Source organism: Portunus trituberculatus, chromosome 31 (assembly GCF_017591435.1).
Source record: "Portunus trituberculatus isolate SZX2019 chromosome 31, ASM1759143v1, whole genome shotgun sequence".
Lineage (NCBI taxonomy): Eukaryota > Metazoa > Arthropoda > Malacostraca > Decapoda > Portunidae > Portunus > Portunus trituberculatus.
The window spans coordinates 20,006,363-20,031,362 of NC_059285.1; the positions used below are offsets into that span (position 1 = coordinate 20,006,363).

At 42.2% G+C, this 25,000-nt stretch overlaps 1 protein-coding gene and 1 non-coding gene across 2 annotated transcripts in view; one reads left to right on the top strand and one right to left on the bottom strand.

Moving 5' to 3' along the window:
• LOC123511300 overlaps nt 1–25,000 on the top strand; it is a 66,180-nt gene that overhangs the window by 5,273 nt on the left and 35,907 nt on the right. Inside the window, 1 exon segment of the mRNA XM_045267076.1 lies at nt 23,874–23,946. Within this exon segment, the coding sequence (XP_045123011.1) occupies nt 23,919–23,946 (28 nt within the window). The 5' untranslated portion in view covers nt 23,874–23,918.
• Nucleotides 9,552–9,625, bottom strand: Trnav-uac. The gene has a single exon. It is a non-coding gene; the product is annotated as a tRNA-Val (tRNA).

The following is a 25,000-nucleotide window of genomic DNA, read 5'->3' on the forward strand; positions in this document are numbered from 1 at the left end:
ACCTATTTACTGCTAGGTGAACAGGGGCCACACATTAAGACGCTTGCCCATTTGCCTCGCCGCTTCCCGGGACTCAAACCCGGCCCTCTCGATTGTGAGTCGAGCGTGCTAACCACTACACTACGCGTGTGTGTGTGTGTGTGTGTGTGTGTGTGTGTGTGTGTGTGTAGGCGGATAGGTGGGAGGAAAAGTGTACGTTCATATGTTGGTGTAGGATAGGAGGGAGAGAGAGAGAGAGAGAGAGAGAGAGAGAGAGAGAGAGAGAGAGAGAGAGAGAGAGAGAGAGAGAGAGAGTCAGCGCGCATTCTGTCCTAGGTTTCTTCTTGTATTGATCTCTGTCTATTTTTCTCTCTCTCTCTCTCTTTCTCTTTTACTTTGTGTACAAGCGGTATTTTTACCTATTTTCGCGAATTTACTTTCTTCCTTCTCTCTCTCTCTCTCTCTCTCTCTCTCTCTCTCTCTCTGTGTGTGTGTGTGTGTGTGTGTGTGTGTGTGTGTGTGTGTGTGTGTGTGTGTGTGTCGTCCATACATGCCTAAACTCTTCCCTAACTAAGCAGACTTAATGTAACATGAAGTAGTCTAAACTAACCCAACCTGCTACGATCTCAATGAACAGCCTTACCTAATTATCCTAACCTAACTTAACCTCGCCTAACAATGTGTGACCCAACATAACACAACCTGACCTTATATAACATCATCGTGAGTCATTTAACTTTGCAAATAACGTTATACATACATATATATATATATATATATATATATATATATATATATATATATATATATATATATATATATATATATATATATATATATATATATATGGTTTGTTTTTGTTGGTTTTACTCTTGTTATTTTTGTCTTGTTTTCTTCTGACTATAAAACAAAGGAGTGAAACACTTTTAGAAATTAAATGTTAGAACGAACATTTCAATGTTCTTTTGTTACATGTGTGAATACTTGTTCAATTTGTAGAGCTATTTATTTATTTATTTCATATCATGAATGATTTTCTTATTTACTTTCTACTTATTTATTTTCCATATCCAATTATCGGATCTATTTATTCATTTTCTCTCTCTCTCTCTCTCTCTCTCTCTCTCTCTCTCTCTCTCTCTCTCTCTCTCTCTCTCTGTGTGTGTGTGTGTGTGTGTGTGTCTGTGTGTGTGTGTGTGTGTGTGTGTGTGTGTGTGTGTGTGTGTGTGTGTGTGTGTGTGTGTGTGTGTGTGTGTGTGTGTGTGTGTGTGTGTGTGTGTGTGTGTGTGTGTGTGTGTGTGTGTGTGTGTGTGTGTGTGTGTGTGTGTGTGTGTGTGTGTGTGTGTGTGTGTGTGTGTGTGTGTGTGTGTGTGTTGAGTGTGTGTGGTTTTATCTTATTTTAATGTTTTATCATCTACGACGTATCTTTCATGCTATCAATAAAACTAACAAACAAACAGAAATATAATACATGAAGTAGATAAGTAAATATATAAATAACTAGAAACAACAACATTCACAACACTGTCCTCCCACTACATCTCCACCTTTCATCCCCGCCACACACACACACACACACACACACACACACACACACACACACACACACACACACACACACACACACACTGACAGCAAACCCCTTCACCACACCACTACTCACACTCATCTCTCACTTAGAGCCATTACATTTACTCCTGTACGATTATACATATCTCTCATATATTGATATTCTCACTTTTTTCTTTCTTTTCTTTTTTACTTTTCTAGTATTCTCATTCCTTCTAACAATTCTAGTTACTTTCCTCCTCTTTTCGTTCTCTTTTATTTTTTTCCGTCTATGTATTCTCCATTAGCTAAATGTTGTCGTATTTTTGAGACTTGTTTTGTTCTCTTACCAGGATTATTACAATAGACTACTTATGCTATGTTGAGTTTTATGCGAGTTTTTCTCATTGTTAGTTCAGGATTGTTTTCAAACTGTCTTTATAATCATTAATAAAACATTCTTGAAAGCCACAATAACTTCCACTAGCTACAGATGGGTTAAAGGATCACTAAAATTATGAAAAACACTCTTTAAAAATCACTAATTTCTTCTACCGCCTGTTAAAAATATTCGAGAAAGGACGATGAAGTGATTGACAGCAAAGAACTCTTGTTAAACTGTCCCTAAAATCATGAAAACACCCTTGAAAAAAAAAAAAAAAAACAATTAAAACTTCCACTAAAGCGTTTTAAAGACAAGACGCTAAAGAGTCAGAGAATACAATCATTATCATCTCTATTATTTCCAAACTACTATGCACATTACCGCAACATTAATTTTAACTACAGCTTGTCGAGATAAGAAGGTTAAGTCCTCGATTCTATAAAACTTGCTAAAAATGGGTGGAATTATTGAAACTCTATTGAAAACCAGAATGCCTTCCACTACAGTTTGTTGAAAAGGATTGGAAACGAGACAGTAAAAGTATTTGCGAGTATATATAATGGTGCTTAGAACCTCATTACCTCCATCACACTGCATTACTGTGTCTCCTGTATATCTGAACATTTACTCTCATTTTCCTCGTATGTTTCCCTCCTCCTTTCCCTTTTTTCCAAGGTTTTTCCTTTCCTCTTTCCTGATATGTTTTCTTTCTTCTTTTACTCTTCTTCCGCCTGTGCTTTCCCTTCTTTACCTCTTCCTCTTTGTGTGTTTCCCCTTTCCTTTTGCTTTTCCAAGTGTGTTTTTTTCCTCGTCCCCTTTCCTTCTCTTTTCTCGTGTTTTCTCTCTTTCTTCCCCTCTCCTTTCCGGTGTATTTCCTCTCCTTTACCTTTTCTTGTTTGTATGTTTTCCCGTACTCCTTTCCCTCTCTTTCCTATAGTGTGTTTTCCTTTCCCCTTTCCCGTGTGTTTTCCCTCCTCCTTTCTCTCTTCTTCCTCATATTTTCTCTCCCCCTTTTCCTTTCTTTTATCTTCCTGGCAGTCAAATACGTTAAAGAAGAGGTACCACAGCGGCAGTGACGGCGTCAATTGTGTTCCCTTAGCGGCGCGGCGGGCAGTGTGGCGGTGGCCTCGCGCAGCTGCCGGGAACACATGGCACGCGCCGCCCGGCATGCTGCCTGCCCGATTCAGCGAGGCACCACAGGCTTGTGTAAAGCGACTCTTTATTGGCTGACCTCGGCCAGTATTGCCCTTTCATCACCACTATTTTCAAAGATTACAGAAATCATTAGCCCGGTTCTCATGTTTCTCTATTCAACAACGTATAATCTTGCTAGTCTGTCTTTAGGACCATAGAAACATTCTTAAAAAACACGAATAGCTTCCATTAAAGCCTCTGGAACGTGGAGGACTTGATGAGCGGAAGTGGTTCAGAATGCCAACCCTATACGCTGACCTAACCTGGCACAGCATAGTCTTGTGTTGCATAAGCTCTCCTCATTTGACCTGATTTGATCCTGATCTTATTTCACTCTAACCTAAAGTAACCAAGCATTCCTCATCCAGCCTAATTTTACTTAACCTCAACTAAGTTAAACCAACCTGACCTAAGCTAACCTAACCTAACACAATTTAACCGAACAGAACACCAGCTTGTGTACATGGTGACCTGACTGAGGGTGGACGTGTGTGTGTTTGCATGTATATAATATGTATAAGAAAAAGGAGTCACATGGATAGGAGAGGAGAGGAGAGGACAAGAAAGATGCAGAGGAGGAAGGAAGAGGAAAAGATGGTATGAGAGAGGAGGAAGGGAAAGAGAGTTATGTAGCTATAAGTGGAGGAGAGAAGAGGAGAGGAAAGAAGAGAGAGAGGTAGAAGAGGAAGGAGGAGGATGTAGAGGGATTGGAGGAAGCAGGAGAGTAACATGTTAAAGAAAAGAGAGAAGAGAGAAGGAGGGGAGAGAAGAGAAGGAAAGCAACAGAGAGAAGGAAAATATAGACTCTAGATGACAAGAGGAGGAGAAAAAGGAGGGAGAGGAGATACATTGTTAGAGCATGCTAGTTTCAGGTAAAGCAAACCCAGGTGACTCATTATAGAAAGGGTGCTCACTTAAGTCTCTCTCTCTCTCTCTCTCTCTCTCTCTCTCTCTCTCTCTCTCTCTCTCTCTCTCTCTCTCTCTCTCTCATAAGTTCTTTCCTGCCTCTGAGAGACGAAAACTTAAAGAGAAAGGGAAAAGAACAAATACTCTCTCTCTCTCTCTCTCTCTCTTTCTGTGTGTGTATGTGTAATTTTTTTTCACTGTTTGATCTGCTGCAGTCTCTAACGAGACAGCCAGACGTTACCCTACGGAACGAGCTCAGAGCTCATTATTTCCGATCTTCGTATAGGCCTGAGACCAGGCACACACCACACACCGGGACAACAAGGTCACAACTCCTCGATTTACATCCCGTACCTACTCACTGCTAGGTGAACAGGGGCTACACGTGAAAGGAGACACACCCAAATATCTCCACCCTGCCAAGGAATCGAACCCCGGTCCTCTGGCTTGTGAAGCCAGCGCTCTAACCACTGAGCTACCGGGCCGTGTGTGTGTGTGTGTGTGTCCTTCCCTTCCTTCCTCCTTCCCCCTCTCTCTCTCTCTCTCTCTCTCTCTCTCTCTCTCTCTCTCTTTATCTATCTATCTATCTATCTTCAGCATGCATCTTTCGCGCTCTCTCCTTGCTGGCATGAAATAGTGAGAGAGAGAGAGAGAGAGAGAGAGAGAGAGAGAGAGAGAGAGAGAGAGAGAGAGAGAGAGAGAGAGAGAGCAATATCTGATGGGATGGACAACTATGGAGGGTTTGACAAAGAGGGGGAAATGACAAGGAAAAAAAAAGGAAAGTTTCTGAGTTACTCCACTTTTGTGTGTGAGGGAGAAGAGGAGAGTAGAAGGGAGTGAAGGGGGAGGAAGAGGAGGGAAAGGGGTGAATGGGAGGGAGGGGAGGGTGTGAGTGACTAAACATTGTACTGGAAGGAAAGTTTGGGTTGTGAGAGGATATGAGGAAAGTGTGGATATCGAGGAGGAGGAGGAGAAGGAGGAGGAGGATAAGGAGGAGAAGGAGGAGGAGAAGGAGGAGGAGAAGGAGGAGGAGGAGGAGGAGGAGGAGGAGGAGTTATATTTTATTTTCTCTTTATCTTGCCTGATAAAATTCTTTCTTACCGTAACTAATCTCTTCTTTCTTAATGCAACAACAACAACAACAACAACAACAACAACAACAACGAAAACAATAACAAATCATACATATCTTGTACCATAAATACTGTTTTACTTTTATCAACCTTATCTTTTTATATCGTTTAATCTTAAAAACAACAACAACAACAACAACCACAACAACAACAACAACAACAACAACAACAACAACAACAACAACAACAACAACAACAACAACAACAACAACTCCCTTCTATGAAAAAAATGCATCTAAAAAGAACACTTTCTTTCCCTAAAACTTGAAAACAAACAAATAACAAAACATTTTCTACTTCACTAAATACTTTCTCTACACCTCAAAAGTTTCCCAACTTGACAAAATACTTGTGGCCTAATCCTGACACACACACACACACACACACACACACACACACACACACACACACACACACACACACACACACACACACACACACACACACACACACACACACACACACACACACACACACACACAGAGAGAGAGAGAGAGAGAGAGAGAGAGAGAGAGAGAGAGAGAGAGAGAGAGAGAGAGAGAGAGAGAGAGAGAGAGAGAGAGAGAGAGAGAGAGAGAGAGAGAGAGAGAGAGAGAGAGAGAGAGAGAGAGAAAGGCAATTTACCGACCAAGCCAGTTAGACACTCAAACACTCACTCACCCACTCACTCACTCACTGAACCACTCCGTCAGACAACCCACACACGCGTCGCCAGAGCAATCCAAAAGTCATCAAACGCCTTAAGTTCAAGTCGCCGGGTCAACAAGGTGGTATAGTCAGACTCATGGGATGAATATACTTGGAAAATTAAGGCCCACGTGTCAACAGGCGCAGGTACAGGCACGCCAAAAGCTCCTGATGAGAAAAAATCGGGACAAGGAGAGGAAAAAAGGGAATTCTTTAAAAGGTAGCTGGTGTTTTGAAATGCTCTTGTAAGGAGTGGTTTCAAAGGTCCCCCGAGATGATTAGACGCGTTTTCAATGATGTTTTTATGTTGTTGTTTTCTCACTGATGGCGTAGATTCGTTAGACTAAGACAAGATGATCAAAACCAGATGACTAGAGTAGATGATCTTGATAATTCCATAAATGTCTAGAAGCGTCCTCAAGTTTTTTTCTTGATGTTGAAACGATGAAATACACCTAAGATCGTTAAAATATTCTGTAACATCCCACAAACGTGTTTTCAAAGGCCAGTTAATTATCATTCCTGTTATCAACGACTTTTTATCTATTTTTTTTCTTATTGATGGTTTAGAGTCGTTAACTATTACCTTGAATCTTACGTCACTAAAATATACTTGACCAAAACATCCATAAAATTCCAACATGAAAGTTTTCAAAGGCCAGAGACAGAGAGAGAGAGAGAGAGAGAGAGAGAGAGAGAGAGAGAGAGAGAGAGAGAGAGAGAGAGACTTAAAACACCGCAACCACCAAATCCATCAGCTTTAAAGCGTAGAGCAAGTACGAAACACGCGTTCATTAACCGGTAAAAATAAACGAAGCGAATGGTTCTTCCTTAAACAGACTAAGGGGGAAGGAACACAGGCTTGGTAAATAACAGAACGCCTTGACACAGCCCTCGTCTCTGTCTCCCTTCTCTCAAACATTATACAGTAGACCAGTGACTCAACCTTTCCCTCTCACGGCGCACCACGCCAGGTGCCAACACGGGCGAGGTACATCACCACTATGTACATATGAGCGTACCTGACGAATGCCAGCAAACCACCAAACCTTCAGACGTTAAGCTTCTTAATTATTGCTGATTATTTATTATTTTTACATGAATTATGATTGTTTTCAAAGTATTGTTTTCTTTTGCGTATCTATTATTCAAATTGACAATGAAATATGTAGCCTTTCACAAATTTACTTGCTATCAAACACAAGAACAATGATTATGAAGATTTGAAACACAAGATAATAACTTTATTAAGGCACAGGTGGGGGGTGAAAATGAATTGAACAAAGAAACATGACGTCCTTGGCAGCTAGTTACATTCATTGTCGTCAAATCATGATGCACGACATTGTCACAGACAAGTATGTCACACCTGCCGCGTGCACAATGTGTGTGTGTGTGTGTGTGTGTGTATTCACTGTTTGATCTGCTGCAGTCTCTGACGAGACAGCCAGACGTTACCCTACGGAGCGAGCTCAGAGCTCATTATTTCCGATCTTGGGATAGGTTTGAGACCAGGCACGCACCACACACCGGGACAACAAGGTCACAACTCCTCGATTTACATCCCGTACCTACTCACTGCTAGGTGAACAGGGGCTACACGTGAAAGGAGACACACCCAAATATCTCCACCCGGCCGGGGAATCGAACCCCGGTTATCTGGCTTGTGAAGCCAGCGCTCTAACCACTGAGCTACCGGGCCGTGTGTGTGTGTGTGTGTGTGTGTGTGTGTGTGTGTATGAAGGAGGATCAACCTTCCTTCATGAATGCCCACGCTATACCTACCAATGCTTGGCGGCACGCTGCCTCATATTCAGTGCCTCCCTCCAAGACACACTGTTTCATTACTAACTAAGGACACACTAATCGAACTAAAACCTACCCTAACCTACCTTACCATAACCTTCCCTAACCTAACCCAACATATCCCTACCATATAACCACATTAACCTAACCTAACTTAACCTAACAAGGATACACACACACACACACACACACACACACACACACACACACACACACACACACACACACACACACACACACACACACACACAAAATCAATTTACTTTGACTATTTTCCCCAGGGTAAGCCACAGGGGACGTTGAAGCATGTAACACGCCCGCGCACGCCTACACTCACATGACCAGTAGCCTCATTTTACCCTATTAGAGATGCGAACCTGGAACGTGGCAGTGCACCGCATGAACATGACCAATGCGCCAACGCTGTTAGAGAGAGAGAGAGAGAGAGAGAGAGAGAGAGAGAGAGAGAGAGAGAGAGAGAGAGAATTGACATGTTAAAGATCAACAGAACGATTGCGTGTCCTCGGCATAGCATCCTCTCCTCCTTTCCTCCTCCTCTCCTCCTCTTTCTCCTCCTCCTCCTCCTTCCATGTCTACCTCCATCCTCATCCCCTCCCATGACTACATCCCCAACCCCACAGCGCCATCTACGCCCTAAAGCAGAGAGAGAGAGAGAGAGAGAGAGAGAGAGAGAGAGAGAGAGAGAGAGAGAGAGAGAGAGAGTAATACCATATACTTAGAGGGAATCAAGGAATCAAGTGACCATTCTGTGTTTGTATGTAAATTTCTCTCTCTCTCTCTCTCTCTCTCTCTCTCTCTCTCTCTCCTCGACCAATATTTCCTTTCTGTATCGATTTCCTGTACTTGCACCTTAAATATTTCCCTCCCCCATCTCTCTCTCTCTCTCTCTCTCTCTCTCTCTCTCTCTCTCTCTCTCTCTCTCTCTCTCTCTCTCAATCCAGGTCACGTCGCGGCAGCAAAAGGCACGGTATTACTCCTGAAATCACCAGAGTGCAACACGGACTTAATTCGTGAAAACACTACGCAGAGTTATTCAGTGTAATTCACCACCACCACCATGGTCGCCTGCTGGTCACCCAGCCAGTCTTCCCCATTACGGAGCGAGCTCAGAGCTCATAGACCGATCTTCGGGTAGGACTGAGACCACAACACACTCCACACACCGGGAAAACGAGGCCACAACCCCTCGAGTTACATCCCGTACCTATTTACTGCTAGCTGAACAGGGGCCACACATTAAGAGGCTCGCCCATTTGCCTCGCCGCTTCCCGAGACTCGAACCCGGGCCCTCTCAGTTGTGAGTCGAGCGTGCTAACCACTACACTATGCGTGTGTGTGTGTGTGTGTGTGTGTGTGTGTGTGTGTGTGTGTGTGTAATTCACCTCCTCCTCCTCGGTCGCCCGCTGGCCACCTAGCCAGTCTTCCCCATTACGGAGCGAGCTCAGAGCTCATAGACCGCTTTTCGGGTAGGACTGAGACCACAACATAATCCACACACACCGGGAAAGCGAGGCCAGAACCCCTCGAGTTACATCCCGTACCTATTTACTGCTAGGTGAACAGGGGCCACACATTAAGAGGCTTGCTCATTTGCCTCGCCGCTTACCGGGACTCGAACCCGGCCCTCTCGATTGTGAGTCGAGCGTGCCAACCACTACACTACGCGGTGTGTGTTTCACTGTTTGATCTGCTGCAGTCTCTGACGAGACAGCCAGACGTTACCCTACGGAACGAGCTCAGAGCTCATTATTTCCGATCTTCGGATAGGCCTGAGACCAGGCACACACCACACACCGGGACAACAAGGTCACAACTCCTCGATTTACATCCCGTACCTACTCACGGCTAGGTGAACAGCACCTACACGTGAAAGGAGACACACCCAAATATCTCCACCCGGCCAGGGAATCGAACCCCGGTCCTCTGGCTTGTAAAGCCAGCGCTCTAACCACTGAGCTACCGGGCGTGTGTGTGTGTGTGTGTGTGTGTGTGTGTGTGTGTGTGTGTGTGTGTGTGTGTGTGAGCGCTCGCGTGCGTGCTCGTGTGTGTTGCAAGTTAGTAAATTACAATTGTTTGTTTCCGGGTTATGCAAAAAAATAAATAATAAAAAAAATATTCTCTACAAATTTCCCAATGTGTGTGTGTGTGTGTGTGTGTGTGTGTGTGTGTGTGTGTGTGTGTGTGTGTGTGTGTGTGTGAGAGAGAGAGAGAGAGAGAGAGAGAGAGAGAGAGAGAGAGAGAGAGAGAGAGAGAGAGAGAAAGTTTCAGGAATACACTTCAACTTTCTTTTTCTTCTCCAATATCTGTTGCGTTATACTTTCTTCTTATTTTTCTTTTGACTTTATTTGTTTTCCTTTTTTTCATTTATTGCTTTTCTTCTCCTGCTTTCATGATTTTTTCTTGATTTTAGTGTGATTTTTGTTATGTTTTGTTGTAGTTCTTTCTCTCCTCTCCTCTTCTATGCTTTTTCTTACTTAAACATGGCGTACATTCAGGAATGTTGTAGTTTTCAGTGAGAATAATTGTGGTTTTAAGTTAAGAACAAGCGCTGTCCAATGTCGATCATTTCAAGGCTGCTCCATGGGATGGCTTTGTGATCCAGGGAGTCACTACTCTATCACTGCCAGTCACTCACACCTCTCCTGTCACCGTTCGGCACTGTTACAGCCAGTCACTCACACCTCTCTCGTCACCATTCTGCACTGTCACTGCGAGTCACTCACACCTCTCTCGTCACCATTCTGCACTGTCTCTGTCTCTGCCAGGCGCTCACACCTCCCGGTCCTCCCAGATCACTGTTTTACACTGTTACTGTTAGGCACACTAATCCTCCTCCACTTCACGCACTGCCACTCCCAGGCAGGCTATTAACACTTCAATAGCACTGTTATTGTCAGACACACTATTACTATACTATCACATTCTCAAAATTCAATTGCACTGTCATTGTCAGGCTTTCCATCTCCTACGTCATCTAAGTCACCCGGCAATATTGTCACCGTCAAGTAGGTGTGTCCGAAGCCAGACTTGGGCGGGACACTTCATCTGTTATGTGGACATCCTGAAGTGAAGGCGTTCCACGGCACCGCGGTGTCCTGAAGGAAGGCTCTTTGATACCTCATTTAAGCGGCATCTCGACACCTCGAAGAGGATGTTGGACACTACCGTTCTCCTAGTGAGTTCATTCCTCCCTCAAGAGATCCGAAGCTACATAAAGTGAGGTGTTAGCTGCACCTGGGCCTTGTGCAGCACTGCGAGAGTCCACACTCGTCTCCGGTGCTCCATGCTGTCAGGCAGGTGAATAGGAGTATCTTGAGGGGTATGGGGTTGCGGTCGGTGTTGTCTCTGCTGTCTGCTGCTGCTGTCGATCAGTCTGGGGTTGGTGTCCCTGGCCCACCACTGCACCTGATCCAGCAGGGAAAGGTGGGACTGGGCACTGCTCGTCCATGTGAAGGACTGTACTCTATGATGGGCCTCACTTGCTCCTTGTATAGCGTCATGAGGCCCATAGCTTCCAGTAAGTGCCTCCTACTCGAGGTAGGAGTGTCACCTTCAGGGAGGCGGTCAAAGTTCAGTTTGAGTCTACCTCCACACCCAGGATGTTGATGGAATCCTTGACGGCATGGATGTCTTCTCTCTCTCTCTCTCTCTCTCTCTCTCTCTCTATTCTGAAGGTCATAATTTTTGTACGCTGCTACTACTTACTACTACTACTACTACTACTACTACTACTACTACTACCAGTTCTACTACTACTACTACTGCTACTACTACTACTACTACTACTACCACCACCAATTCTACTACCTACTACCTACTACTACTACTACTACTACTACTACTACTGCTGCCACCACCACTATTACTACCACTGCTGCTGCTACTACCACTACTGCTACTACCACCAGTACTGCTACTACTGCTGCTACCACCACTGCTGCTACCAGTTCTACTACTACTACTGCTACTACTACTACCTACTACTACTACCACCAGTTCTACCTACTACCACTGCTACTACCAGCTTCTACTACTACTGCTACCACTGCTACTACTACACCTACTGCTACTACTACTGCTACTGCACCAGTTCTACCACCACCACTACTACTGCACTGCCACTACCACCACTGCACCACCACTGCTACCACTGCCACCACTACTGCTGCTACCACTGCTACCACTGCCCACTGCACCTGCTGCTGCCACCACCACCACCTGCTACCTGCTGCTGCCACCACCACCACCACTGCTGCTGCTGCCACCACTGCTGCTGCTGCTGCTGCTGCTGCTGCCACCACCACCACCTGCTGCTGCCACCACCACTGCTGCTGCTGCTGCTGCTGCACCACCTGCTGCTGCACTGCACCACCACCACCACCACCACCACTGCTGCTGCTGCACTGCTGCTGCACCACTGCTGCTGCTGCTGCTGCTGCTTACCACTGCCACCACCACTGTTATTGTTGCTGCTGCTGCTGCTGCTGCTGCTGCTACCACTGCTGCACCTCATACCTCTACAAATAATACCGCTAATGCTACTACTACTGCTACCACTGCCAATTTTAGTACTACTTCTACTACTACTACTACTACTACTACTACTACTACTACTACCAATATTAGCTACAAACCAATCATACTAACAACAACAACTACCACCACCGCCACCATCATCAGCACTACCTCCAAAATCCATCACACCAAGCTTATTATTACATTGCCACCGAAAAACACCACCACCACCACCACCACCACCACCCACCACCACCACCTACCACCAACGAAAACTAAATACTCTCGTTTCTCTCTGCATTAAGTATTATCCCTGTGTCCCCTTCCCACCAGCCTCCCCGGGCCTCATATACTGCTCCTTTGCATGTGTATAGCGAGCGTGTATATTAGCATTGTATATCATGATAGGACTGGAGAACATTGGAATAGCGTCACTCTCTCTCTCTCTCTCTCTCTCTCTCTCTCTCTCTCTCTCTCTCTCTCTCTCGCTGATTCCCAGACAATCTCCGTGGCTATTAAATGTATTATTGTGGTGGTGATGATGTTGATGGATTTGTTGTTGTTGTTGTTGTTGTTGCTGTTGCTGGAGGTTGAGGTGGTGGTGGTGGTGGTGGTGGTGGTGGTGGTGGTGGTGGTGGTGGTGGAGGTGGTAGTGGTGTTTGATCGTAATTAATTTGTTCTTATCTATTTAATTATTTAGTTATCTGTCTTCCTACTCATCTATCTATCCATCTATCTATCTATCTATCTATCTAGCTAGCTAGCTATTTATTTCTTTGTTTAGGATTATCTACGCGTTTCTATTCCTTCGTCGAGATAAATTTCATGAATATATCGATACTTTCTTTCACTCTTTCCTCTTTTTTTTCCTTTGTTTTGTTTTTCCTTAACTCGCTTCTTGATCTGAGGCTGTTCTATGTTTCCTTTGCTTTATATTTTCTCTAGTTTTTATTTCTTTGTTTTTTTCTCTTTGCTGTTGATGTTAAGATGCAAATTCAGGTTAACTTTCCTTCATATTCCTTTTTCTCCTGTGTGGGGATATTTTTCTTTCTTTCTCTTTCTTTTCTTATTCTATCTTTTTTTATTTTATTTATTCTTTGACTGTTTCGTCCCTTTGTATTCCTCACAAACACACACATAGACAGATTTCGCAGGACAAACAAGACCAACAAACATAACAGATAAAAAAAACAAAATACTGATAAAAATAAGAAAAAAAAAATATCACACAATAGAAGTAAAGATTGAAAAAGAGAGAAAAAACAACAACAGATCACGAAAGTTTATAACAACAACAAAGTCTTTAAGTCTCTTTTTTATCTTTCTTTATCTTTTATCTTGTTTTCAGGGAACAGAGAGAGAGAGAGAGAGAGAGAGAGAGAGAGAGAGAGAGAGAGAGAGAGAGAGAGAGAGAGAGAGATTGTGTGTGTGTGTGTTTCGCGCCAAAACTCAATTACCCTTACGTTTACAGAAAAAAAAAAAAAAATTCGACACTACAGGGAACTTAAATTTTTCGGATCTTTTTGATGTCCTTGATCAGAACTCTTCTTAACGGGACACATTTTTACCCTGAAATTTGAGTACGAGTAGGCCATTGTATTGACATAAGGAAGGGTCTATGGAGGTCAAAAGATTAATGGTTACAGTCTTCACTACTTCAATCCCCACATAAGTTTCTGAATCTGTATAAAAATCACCAGATAGTAAGCAGAATGAATATGGAAACGCTTCATGGTACTCAAGGGCTAGATATATAAAAACAACAAAAACTGCCTTAAACTATCACTAGAAACACGAAAAAAACATCCTTGAACGCCCCACCCCTCCCCTACAATGATACTGGAGAACCGTTTTGAAAGCAGCAACTGTGATAGAAGACTCAGAAACGCTTAAGACTACGACTCGCGTTCCTGTAGATAGGCTTTGAGAACACGAAGGGTTTCATAACATATATCAATGCATAGAACCATCACCATCACCATCACCACCTTATTGTCCTTTATCAACCCAAAACAACACTACCACCACCATCATGACCATAGGAAACAAGTAAAATCCACATAGACATTAAACTCACGCTCTTCCATACACCCACACACCCACAACCTTACCTCCCTCCCTCCTGACTCCCTCCCTCAATGTATTTACACGAGACGCCGGAAGCAGTGAGCACCCACAGTAATAAATCTTAAAGGGGATAAGTCTGTGGCGGCAGTCAGCGGCCGTGAGTGGTGGTGGTGGTGGTGGTGGTGGTGATTGATGGTAGTGTATTGTTGTCGTGGTGGTGGTGATGGTGGTGGTGGCAGAGAGGAAGAGAAGGGAGAGGAGATAAGGAAAGAGAAAGATTAGAAGCTGATAAAAAAACAGGTCAGAAGGAGGAAATTATGGGAGAAGAAGGAAAAGAAGGAATTAAGATAATGATGATGATGAGGAGAGAGAGAGAGAGAGAGAGAGAGAGAGAGAGAGAGAGAGAGAGAGAGAGAGAGAGAGAGAATGTAATCTTTATTCTTATATTTATCTTAACAATTTTCTCCTCCTTCTCTTCCCCTTTCTCTTCTTCTTCCTCCCATTTCTCCTCCTCCTCCTCCTTCTCCTCCTCCTCAGTACCACAAAACCGCTGTTTCAATCATGACCACAATATTTCAAGACAGTGACAGAGTACAGGTTGTGATGGAGGAGGAGGAGGAGGAGGAGGAGGAGGAGGAGGAGGAGGAGGAGGAGGAGAAGGGATGCAAAGGGAGAGAAAAATAAGAAAGAAAAAGGAAAAAATGAGGAAAAAGGCAAGAAATATTACTATTCTTTCTCAAAAAAAAAAAAAAGGAAAACATGCCTCGTTTTTAAATGATTTACATGACCTCTCTTACTCTTCTCTTTTCATATCTCTCTTCTCTTCTTTCCTTCTCTCTCCCACACCAAAAAGTCTGCAACGCATCGCTGTCAGAGAATACATGAAAAAAAGAACAGAAAACCTGGATATCTTTCATCCAATTAACCAGATCAGACAAAGTTTTCCTCCTCCATTCCCGTCCTACATCTCCTCTTCCTCCTCCTCCTCCTCCTCCTCCTCCTCCTCCTCTTCTCCTCCACCTTTTCCTATTCTTCTTCCTTACACTAATTCTTCTCCTCCTCCTCCTCCTCCTCCTCCTCCTCCTCCTCCTCCTCCTCCTCCTCCTCTTCCTCCTCCTCCTCCTCCTTTTCCTATTCTTCTTCCTTACACTAATTCTCCTCTTCCTGTTCTTCCTTATCATCAACCTCCTCCTCTTTCTGTTCTCACGCAGGATAAAAGAGACAGACAAACAAATAGACAGACAGACATATATGGCGAACAGACAGGCAAAATCTCCTGATCAAACATAAAAACAGACAGACGGCTACATAGACAGACATATAGAAGAGGAACAGAGAGCAACTGACAACACAAAAACAGACAGGTAGATAGACAGACAAGAAGACAGACAAACAAACGGACAGAGGAAAAAGCAGAAACAGACAAAAAGAGACAGATAGGCAGCAAAGTACAAACAGGAAGGCAGACGGAAACAGCCAGACAGACAGATAGACAGACAGGCGGATAGACGGACAGAAGGAAAGATATATCATTCACAACCCTTGCCGCTATTTCATTTTCTAACTTCTAATATGAGAATGTTCACTTCTTTCTTTCCAAATTTTGCTGTCCTTCTGTCCCCTCCTCCTCCTCTTCCTCTTCCTCTTCCTCCTCCTCCTCTTCTTCTTCTTCTTCCTCCTCCTCCTCCTCGTTGCTCCTCCACGTCTATAAAATGAAAAAAAGAGAGGAGAGAAAAAAAGGAGCAAAATTTAAACTTGTCCTTGAAAATATTAAGTTTATAGCAAGATTTTCGTAACTCTCTCTCTCTCTCTCTCTTTTTCTCGCCTATAAAAAGCAACGTTTAATTTCTTTTCTTCTCCTCTTCCTTCTTTTCTTTTCTTTCTTTTCTTCCTCTTTTCCTCTTCTTCAACATCAGCACTTATTCTTCTAATTGAACCTCTTTTCTTCCCTTTCCTCCTCCTCCTCCTCCTCCTCCTCCTCCTCCTCCTCCTCCTCCTCCTCATCTCTTCCAAAACACAATCATTACAATTTTCTTTATATCAAACCTACCTTCTTCCTCTTACTTTCAATTTATTCTCCTTTTTCCTTCTCCTCTCCCTCCAATTCTTCCTTTACTCATTCCCCTACCCCCCTCTCTCTCTCTCTCTCTCTCTCTCTCTCTCCTTCCTTCGTCATCCTGGTATACTTTTCACTCTAATCCTTCCTTCGCTAACTCACTCTTAATGAACACGCACGCACGCACGCACACACACACACACACACACACACACACACACACACACACACACACACACACACACACACACACACACACACACACACACACACACACACACACACACACACACACACACACACACACACATCCACACACACACACACACACACACACACACACACACACACACACACACACTTATTAGCCATGTCTTTTCTATTTTTATTTGATTTTTCTCTTCTTCCTCTTCGTTTCCTCATTCTCTCCTTCGTTAGGGTACACAGGAGGAAGTGTTTTTACTTCTCCTCATCCCTCCTCAATTATCCAGAGAGAGAGAGAGAGAGAGAGAGAGAGAGAGAGAGAGAGAGAGAGAGAGAGAGAGAGAGAGAGAGAGAGAGAGAGAGAATTATTCCTTTTCGAAGCATTTCTTTTGTTTGCCCGAGTTTCTCTCTCTCTCCTCTCTCTCTCTCTCTCTCTCTCTCTCTCTCTCTCTCTCTCTCTCTCTCTTTCTAGTTAACTAATTGCATAATCATCCTATACATATATGTAAAGCAAGCTATTAGAGAGAGAGAGAGAGAGAGAGAGAGAGAGAGAGAGAGAGAGAGAGAGAGAGAGAGAGAGAGAGGGAGAGATAAAAAACGTTGAAACCAGAATAATATCTTTTCTCCAATGAAGCGGATGAGACATAATTCTTCTTTTCTTCTTCTTCCTCCTCCTCCTCCTCCTCCTCCTCCTCCTCCTCCTCCCCTTCCTCCTCCAGACATACGGAGAGACAGAGGGGTACAAAATATCAGAGCAAGGAAGGTAAAGAGAAAGAGATGAATTTTTCTTGCTTGAGACTGTACAGTCTCTCTCTCTCTCTCTCTCTCTCTCTCTCTCTCTCTCTCTCTCTCTCTCTCTCTCATTAGGGTATATCTCTCTTCAAATTATATATCTTATGTAATATTAATAGTACCATTTATGTTGCAGTCTCTCTCTCTCTCTCTCTCTCTCTCTCTCTCTCTCTCTCTCCGGGACTTCAATCGACATATCGTATTGAACAAATCTCTCTCTCTCTCTCTCTCTCTCTCTCTCTCTCTCTCTCTCTCTCTCTCTCTCTCTCTCTCTCTCTCTCTCTCTCTCTCTGCCGTATCGTCTTTCGCTCGCTCCCTTCACTTATTCATTTGTTCTAAAGTTCAAGGAGAGGCAGTTCTGCTAAATTTGGGATCTCGTGCACAGAATGTCTCCTTTGCACACTTGCTTTTTTCATTTATTGCCTTTCTTTCATTGTTTTTTACTTGTTTTTGTTGTAGCTGTTGTTCTTGATGATGACGATGTTGTGGTGGTGGTGGTGATGTGTGTTCTTTTTTCATCACGGTCGACTGCTGGTCATCCAGCCAGTCTTCCCCATTACGGAGCGAGCTCAGAGCTCATAGACCGATCTTCGGGTAGGACTGAGACCACAACACACTCCACACACCGGGAAAGCGAGGCCACAACCCCTCGAGTTACATCCCGTACCTATTTACTGCTAAGTGAACAGTGGCCACACATTAAGAGGCTTGCTCATTTGTCTCGCCGCTTACCGGGACTCGAACCCGGCCCTCTCGATTGTGAGTCGAGCGTGCTAACCACTACACTACCCGGTGTGTGTGTGTGTGTGTGTGTGTGTGTGTGTGTGTGTGTGAAGTAAAGTAAAGTAAAGTACAGTAAATTTTATTGCCATAAAGTAACATCAAGACAAGTACAGAAACAAAATCAATTGATACAGGCATTATGTACCGAGCAGAGCTCTTTGATTGATATATTTTACATCGCGTACATATTACCTGCCGAGTACCACCAACAAAATATCAAATAGATGTGTTTATCAAGTCAATGAAAAAGACACAAATAATCCAATGATAAGACATACATATTCTACACTAAACATTGTTACAAGAGAAATATTATCATACACATCTGATACTACAGAATATTGTTAAGAATTTTGAATGTTAAGTACGCCTTTTTTATTTGAATTAAAATTAACCAACAGTACCAGAAAACACACATTCCTTCATGTCATTTGGAAAATTATTCCATAAAAGAGGACTTAAATAAAAAATGCAGTTTTTAAAGAGGGTTGTTCGGTACCGTGGAATGACCAGATTAACATGATTGCTTTTTGTGTTCCGTGTTCCTTCTAATAACTTAAATACTTTCAATTCATTGGTGGGAGTGAGATATTTATATACTGTCAAAAGAAGAAAACAGTTGTAAATCAAAAAAGAAATTTAGAAGTTTATGTTCAGTGAAAATATTAAAAGTAGAAAAAAATTTCCTAAGGAAGAATATCCATTTTAAAATTTTGTTTTGAATTATTTTTAATTTGTTATGGAAGGAGGACCAAGTGCATCCCAAACTGAAACACAATATGTGAAATAAGAATAGCAAGTTGTGAAGTAAATACTGAGCAGTGCTTCAACACTGAGATCATTTTTTATTTCGTATAGTATGCCACACGTTCTAGATAATCTTGAACACACTTCATTTATAAGATAAGACCAGCTCAAGTTTTTATCAATATGAATACGAAGGAATTTGTGTGCTCTATATACTTAATTATTTCATCTTCTGAGAGTAATGGAAGTCTAGCGATGAATTCCAAAAAAAAATATATATAATTTGTTTTTGACGCATTAAGTTAAAGTTTATTTGCCTTTATCCAAAGGTTAATTAACTCTAATTTAGGGCAATCTATTTAAGTCCTTGTCACCTTAGAGGAAATTTGTATCGTCTGCATATATTGTAAATTTGAATTTGGAACTAGCATTAGTGATATCATTGATGTAAAATGCGAAAAAAGTAGACGAACTAAGATTGATCCCTGAGGGACACTCGACTTTAAAATTTTAGAAAAATAATATTTACCTTTACTTGTTCTTAACTGATAGTTAAAAAAAGAGTAAAAGCCGTACCTCTTATTCCATAATGCGACAATTAATCTGATAGTGTTTTATTTGTTGTGTGTGTGTGTGTGTGTGTGTGTGTGTGTGTGTGTGTGTGTGTGTGTGTGTGTGTGTGTGTGTGTGTTTATGTATTCACGGTCGTCTGCTGGTCACCCAACCAGACTTCCCAATTACGGAGCGAACTCAGAGCTCATAGACTGATCATCAGGTAGGACTGAGGCCACACCACACTCCACACACCAGGAAAACGAGGCCAGAACTCCTCAAATTAAATCCGGTTCCTACTTGCTGCTAGGTGAACAGGGGATACACATTAAGAGGCTTGCCTATTTGCCTAGGTGCGCCCAAGACTCGAACCCGGGCCTTCTCGGTTGTGAGCCGAGTATGCTAATCACTACACTACGAGGTGTGTGTGTGTGTGTGTGTGTGTGTGTGTGTGTGTGTGTGTGTGTAATTCACCTCGGTCGTCTGCTGGTCACCCAGCCAGTCTTCCCCATTACGGAGCGAGCTCAGAGCTCATAGACCGATCTTCGGGTAGGACTGAGACCACACCAACACACAACACACACCGGAAAAGCGAGGCCACAACCCCTCGAGTTACATCCCGTATCTATTTACTGCTAGGTGAACAAGGGCCACACATTAAGAGGCTTGCCCAGACGTTACCCTACGGAACGAGCTCAGAGCTCATTATTTCCGATCTTCGGATAGGCCTGAGACCAGGCACACACCACACACCGGGACAACAAGGTCACAACAAGCTTGGGTTGGGTTGGACTGAGTCAAGTTAGGCGTGGCTTAGTTGGCGTGGATATAAATTGGATGTGACTGGCTTTGATTAAAAAAAAAAAAGCAGCAAAATATTCTTTTGAACAGTTTTTGGAATGTAGGTGCAGCTGAATTTTTATGCAGTCGATGCGCTGTATCGGAAACTTCTTTCACTTATTTATTTACTGCGTGTTTTATATGCGTGTTTGGAAATGTATATCCAGTCCCTAGTCTTTTTTGGGAAACGTTTTCGTACTTCTGTATTTCATTATATTATCAAGTTAATTCGTCTAAGTATGGCATTTGTCAGTTTAAGGCTTTTTCTATGTTCATTTGATCTCATTAAGCATATTAATAATTCAATATCTATTCAATATTTCACTTACCTAATCATCTACCGGTTCATCTATGTATCGACACGTGTGTGTGTGTGTGTGTGTGTGTGTGTGTGTGTGTGTGTGTGTGTGTGTGTGTGTGTGTGTGTGTGTGTGTGTGTGTGTGTGTAGAAAAGACAGTTAACAAAACTCAAACGAAAAAAATAAGAATAACATAAAGAACAACAAAAGAAGAGAAACAAGAGAACAAGAAACACGAACGAACGAGAGAGAGAGAGAGAGAGAGAGAGAGAGAGAGAGAGAGAGAGAGAGAGAGAGAGAGAGAGAGAGAGAGAGAGAGAGAGAGAGAGAGAGAGAGAGAGAGAGAGCGTGTTTGTTTGCGTTTGTGAGGCGGACAAGTGGTGTCAGCGGAGGAGGAGGAGGAGGAGGAGGAGGAGGAGGAAGAGGAGACAGAGCCGGTGGGTGCACATGGGATGGCTGGCTGGCGAAGAGCGAACAAGCATGAGGCAGCCGTGTGGTCCTTGAGGCAGATGAATTGTCTTGAATGGAAAGTAACTTATGCATGAAGAGTCTGGAATCGAAAGGCGACATTCCAGAGAGAGAGAGAGAGAGAGAGAGAGAGAGAGATATGTCTTGGTGTGTGACAATGAAGGTGGGAAAGACGTTTGGAAGCTGGAAATGGTTTTACTCGTAACTATCGCCCTTCCAGCTCCTTCCTTCCTTCTCCGTCGTCTCTTCCTCCTTCTACGAAAGGACCCGAAGATAAGGGAATGCATGAAGGAGACAGTTAGGTAATGAGACTATCACGGGAGATAAGAAAGAAGAGGTAAAAGAGAATGAGGGAGGGTAAGAAAAGAGGAGAAAGAGACGGTAAGAGAAAAGATGGAATTTGAATGGTTATAGAAAAGATACTATTACACGGGAAAAATGATAAAAGAGAATGAGAAAACTAAATACTAAGACAGAACATGAGAAAAGTCAAATAAGTAAAGAAAGCAATAGACTTAGAGGACAAGAAAACGGAAGAGAAAAATATAAAGAAATTCCTTCTTCTACCTTCCCATTTCCCTTCAAAAGAAAACAATTGTATACAAACGAAGATGAGAAAATCATTCTCCTCCCATGAAAAAGAAACATAAAAGCGAAATGAGAGAGGAAATCACGAGAAAAAAAAAGATGATCTGTCAATCGCAAGTGAGAACTCATACGAAAAGTTCATTACACATAAAATAGAAAAATGAAAACAAAATTATGAAAAGGAAGATAAAAAAATAAAGAAAAAGTTTGGAAAACACACGCGCAAAAAAAAGTAACACAGGAGAGAGAAAACAAAACAATAAAAATGATTGGATTAGAAAAATACACACAAACACACAGGAAAGATAAGAGAAAGGGAAAAAAGCACACTAAGAGAGATTGGAGAGTATACATACACACAAAAAAAGGGACAAAACAAAGAAAAAAAAAACTACTGTACTGTTTGCTTGGGTATGAATATAAATTGGAAACAAATCGAGAAATAACTGACTCTCGGAAGCTACACGACTTTGCTACACGCTTGTATACGTTCATCTGTCTAAAGCATTCTATTATCATGCCTCCCGTGTGTTGCCGTGCGTTGCGTAGGATAGTCGACATAATATTCCTAAGTACTTTGCCATCCAGTACGATACACACTTTCAAAGATACGGTGAAGGTTACAAAAAGTGTCTCGATTTCGATAATTGTACAAAATATACGATGATTTGAATGGCTATGAGGTGTTCTGAGTACGATGATAAACAGATAAGCTACAAAAATGTGTCATGTAAATTGATGACTTTCAGATAAAATGAAGTTATAGAATACGTATTTTTGAGTACAGTAATGCTGCAAAAAGTTTTGAGTACTACGATGATGTACAGATAAGCTAAAAAATATAGAAATATAGAATCACTTACAAAGATTAATTTTAAAGGTACTAGGAGCGTCTTTGAATACGATAAGGCCACAAAGTATACGATGACCTTGTTATTCTAATATAACAAAATACACAAAAGCACAAAAAAGGATACGATGACAAATACGATGATCTATGGTTGTGGCAAGTTATGGACATTATTGTTACTATTATACCTCCCTAACGACACACACTTAATTAAAACATAGTGTGTCAGCTACGATGATGACGTTAAAAGGTATAATGAAGGTACGAATTAAGTGTCTCGAGGTGGATTAAAGGTGCAGTGATGTGGAGAGCATTGCACCGATGAACGATAATTTTTATTCTTTCACTTTTTACAATGATGGAAAGAAACGAGATTTTCAATAGTACTTTTAAGAGTCCAGAGATGATTTTAATAGTAAAGTTGTATCCCAAATTAGTAAAAAAAAAAAAAAAAGAAACCTGTTTATGAACCTGATTACTGAACCATCCCTGTGACTTTCAAAAGTATTCGTGGTCATGTAAGATTGACTAACTATTTTCACAATTCTAAAGATAGTTTAGCTGTTCAAAAGTATACATTATCATCAATATAAAAAAAAAAAGAATACTCTTGAAAATCAGACAAAACTGTGCGGCCGTTGGAAATATTAGACTACGACAAATCAAAACTATTTTCAGAACTCCAGTGATAGTTTTACAAATGCTACATCAACAATAAAAAACAAATAAATAAATAAATGAAAAAACAAAAAAAAAAAACAAACAAATTGTTGAAAAACCTGACCAAGTATTCCTGTGGCTTTGAAAAATAGCAGTTGACGAAACCAGAGACCAAAATCTTAAAAATCTTTGTGGCTTTTAAAAATAGTCAATAGTCATGTACGAGAGAGGAAAACGTTAAAGAATTCCGAGCAAAGGTACGACGGCCGCAATACCACCGCAGGGAACACAGCCACCGGGAGGCAGCCAGTCAGAAATTCGAGACTTCCCAGCTGGTGTACTTCGCAGCCAATGAAACGATGTGTTGCAGGCGTGGCTGGCGCTAATTGGATGATGAATGCAACCAATCAGGGCGTCGAAACTTGTGAGACTGGCAATCACCTTTATGCCTGCGCCTCACTTCTCCCCTTCCTCTCACTCTCTCTCTCTCTCTCTCTCTCTCTCTCTCTCTAACTTCAGACACGTAAAATTTCCACAAATGATAAAAAACCTTTCACATTTTCTCTCTTTCTGTTACGATCATTTCTGGAAACCATTTATGAAGGCTACGTAGAGAGAGAGAGAGAGAGAGAGAGAGAGAGAGAGAGAGAGAGAGAGAGAGAGAGAGAGAGAGACTGGATGTGTACGGTAACAGAGTATTTTCGTTTATATGCAAAACTCTCTCTCTCTCTCTCTCTCTCTCTCTCTCTCTCTCTCTCTCTCTCTCACACATTTCTCTCTTTCTCTCTCACAGATGGCAGACGAGGGGCAGGAAGGCAAGGGCTGAAGCAGACGGGTCATGGACGGGAATACAACATGTGACCCAGGTAAGTAACACACACACACACACACACACACACACACACACACACACACACACACACACACACACACACACACACACTACTATTATAATTATTATCATCATTGTTAACATTATTATCACTACTACTGACAAATGTTCATCAACTATTCACAACAATTACAACAAATACAAAAGCTACACACAAAAAAAGGCGGCATTCATTATAAAAACTGTCGCAATAAGCGCGCACACACACACACACACACACACACACACACACACACACACACACACACACACACACACACACACATTCTTGTACTATATTCCTATTAGAGAGAGTACTCAGAGACGAGAGAGAGAGAGAGAGAGAGAGAGAGAGAGAGAGAGAGAGAGAGAGAGAGAGAGAGAGTGAAACGTACCCATATTGTTTACATTAATGTTCGTACTCTTTCAAAATGTTTACTTCCACAATATTTGGACATAAAATAAAAGTTAAGGAATGACAAACTTTACGCACACTAAACAGATATAACAGAGCTTATTTCAGTGTTAAAGCGACGAGAAACGCTTGCAATCTTCGCTGGAACTGGGAATTAATTTGTAAGAGGCAAAGAATCACGGTTAATTGGAAAGAAAGTGAAGGTAAAAACGGATGACTAATAAACTAGGAAATCAGGTGAAGAAAATAGCTAGTTAACCCGGTAAAAGGAAATGACGGGTAATTAGAAGGTAAAGAAAAAGAACAGGTAATTAATGAAGGTGATGAGCATAACAGGTAACTATTAAGTCAGGTAATTAGTGAACCAGTAAAGGACAAAAAGAAGCATTTAGCGAACCAGTTAGAGAGAGAACCAACTAACTAATAAACCAACTAAAGTCAAGAACGGTCGAGTAATTAACCAGGTAAATAGAAAAGCAGGTATCAACAAAGACAGGTAAGGACAAAGCACAGGTCAGGTGATGCTGAAGGAAACTACTAGTCAGGCCTGCATCTACAAATATAATGCGGGTAGTACTGAGCTAATCATGACTAGTAAAGAAGGAAGGCAGGCTAACATCCACAAATATGACAA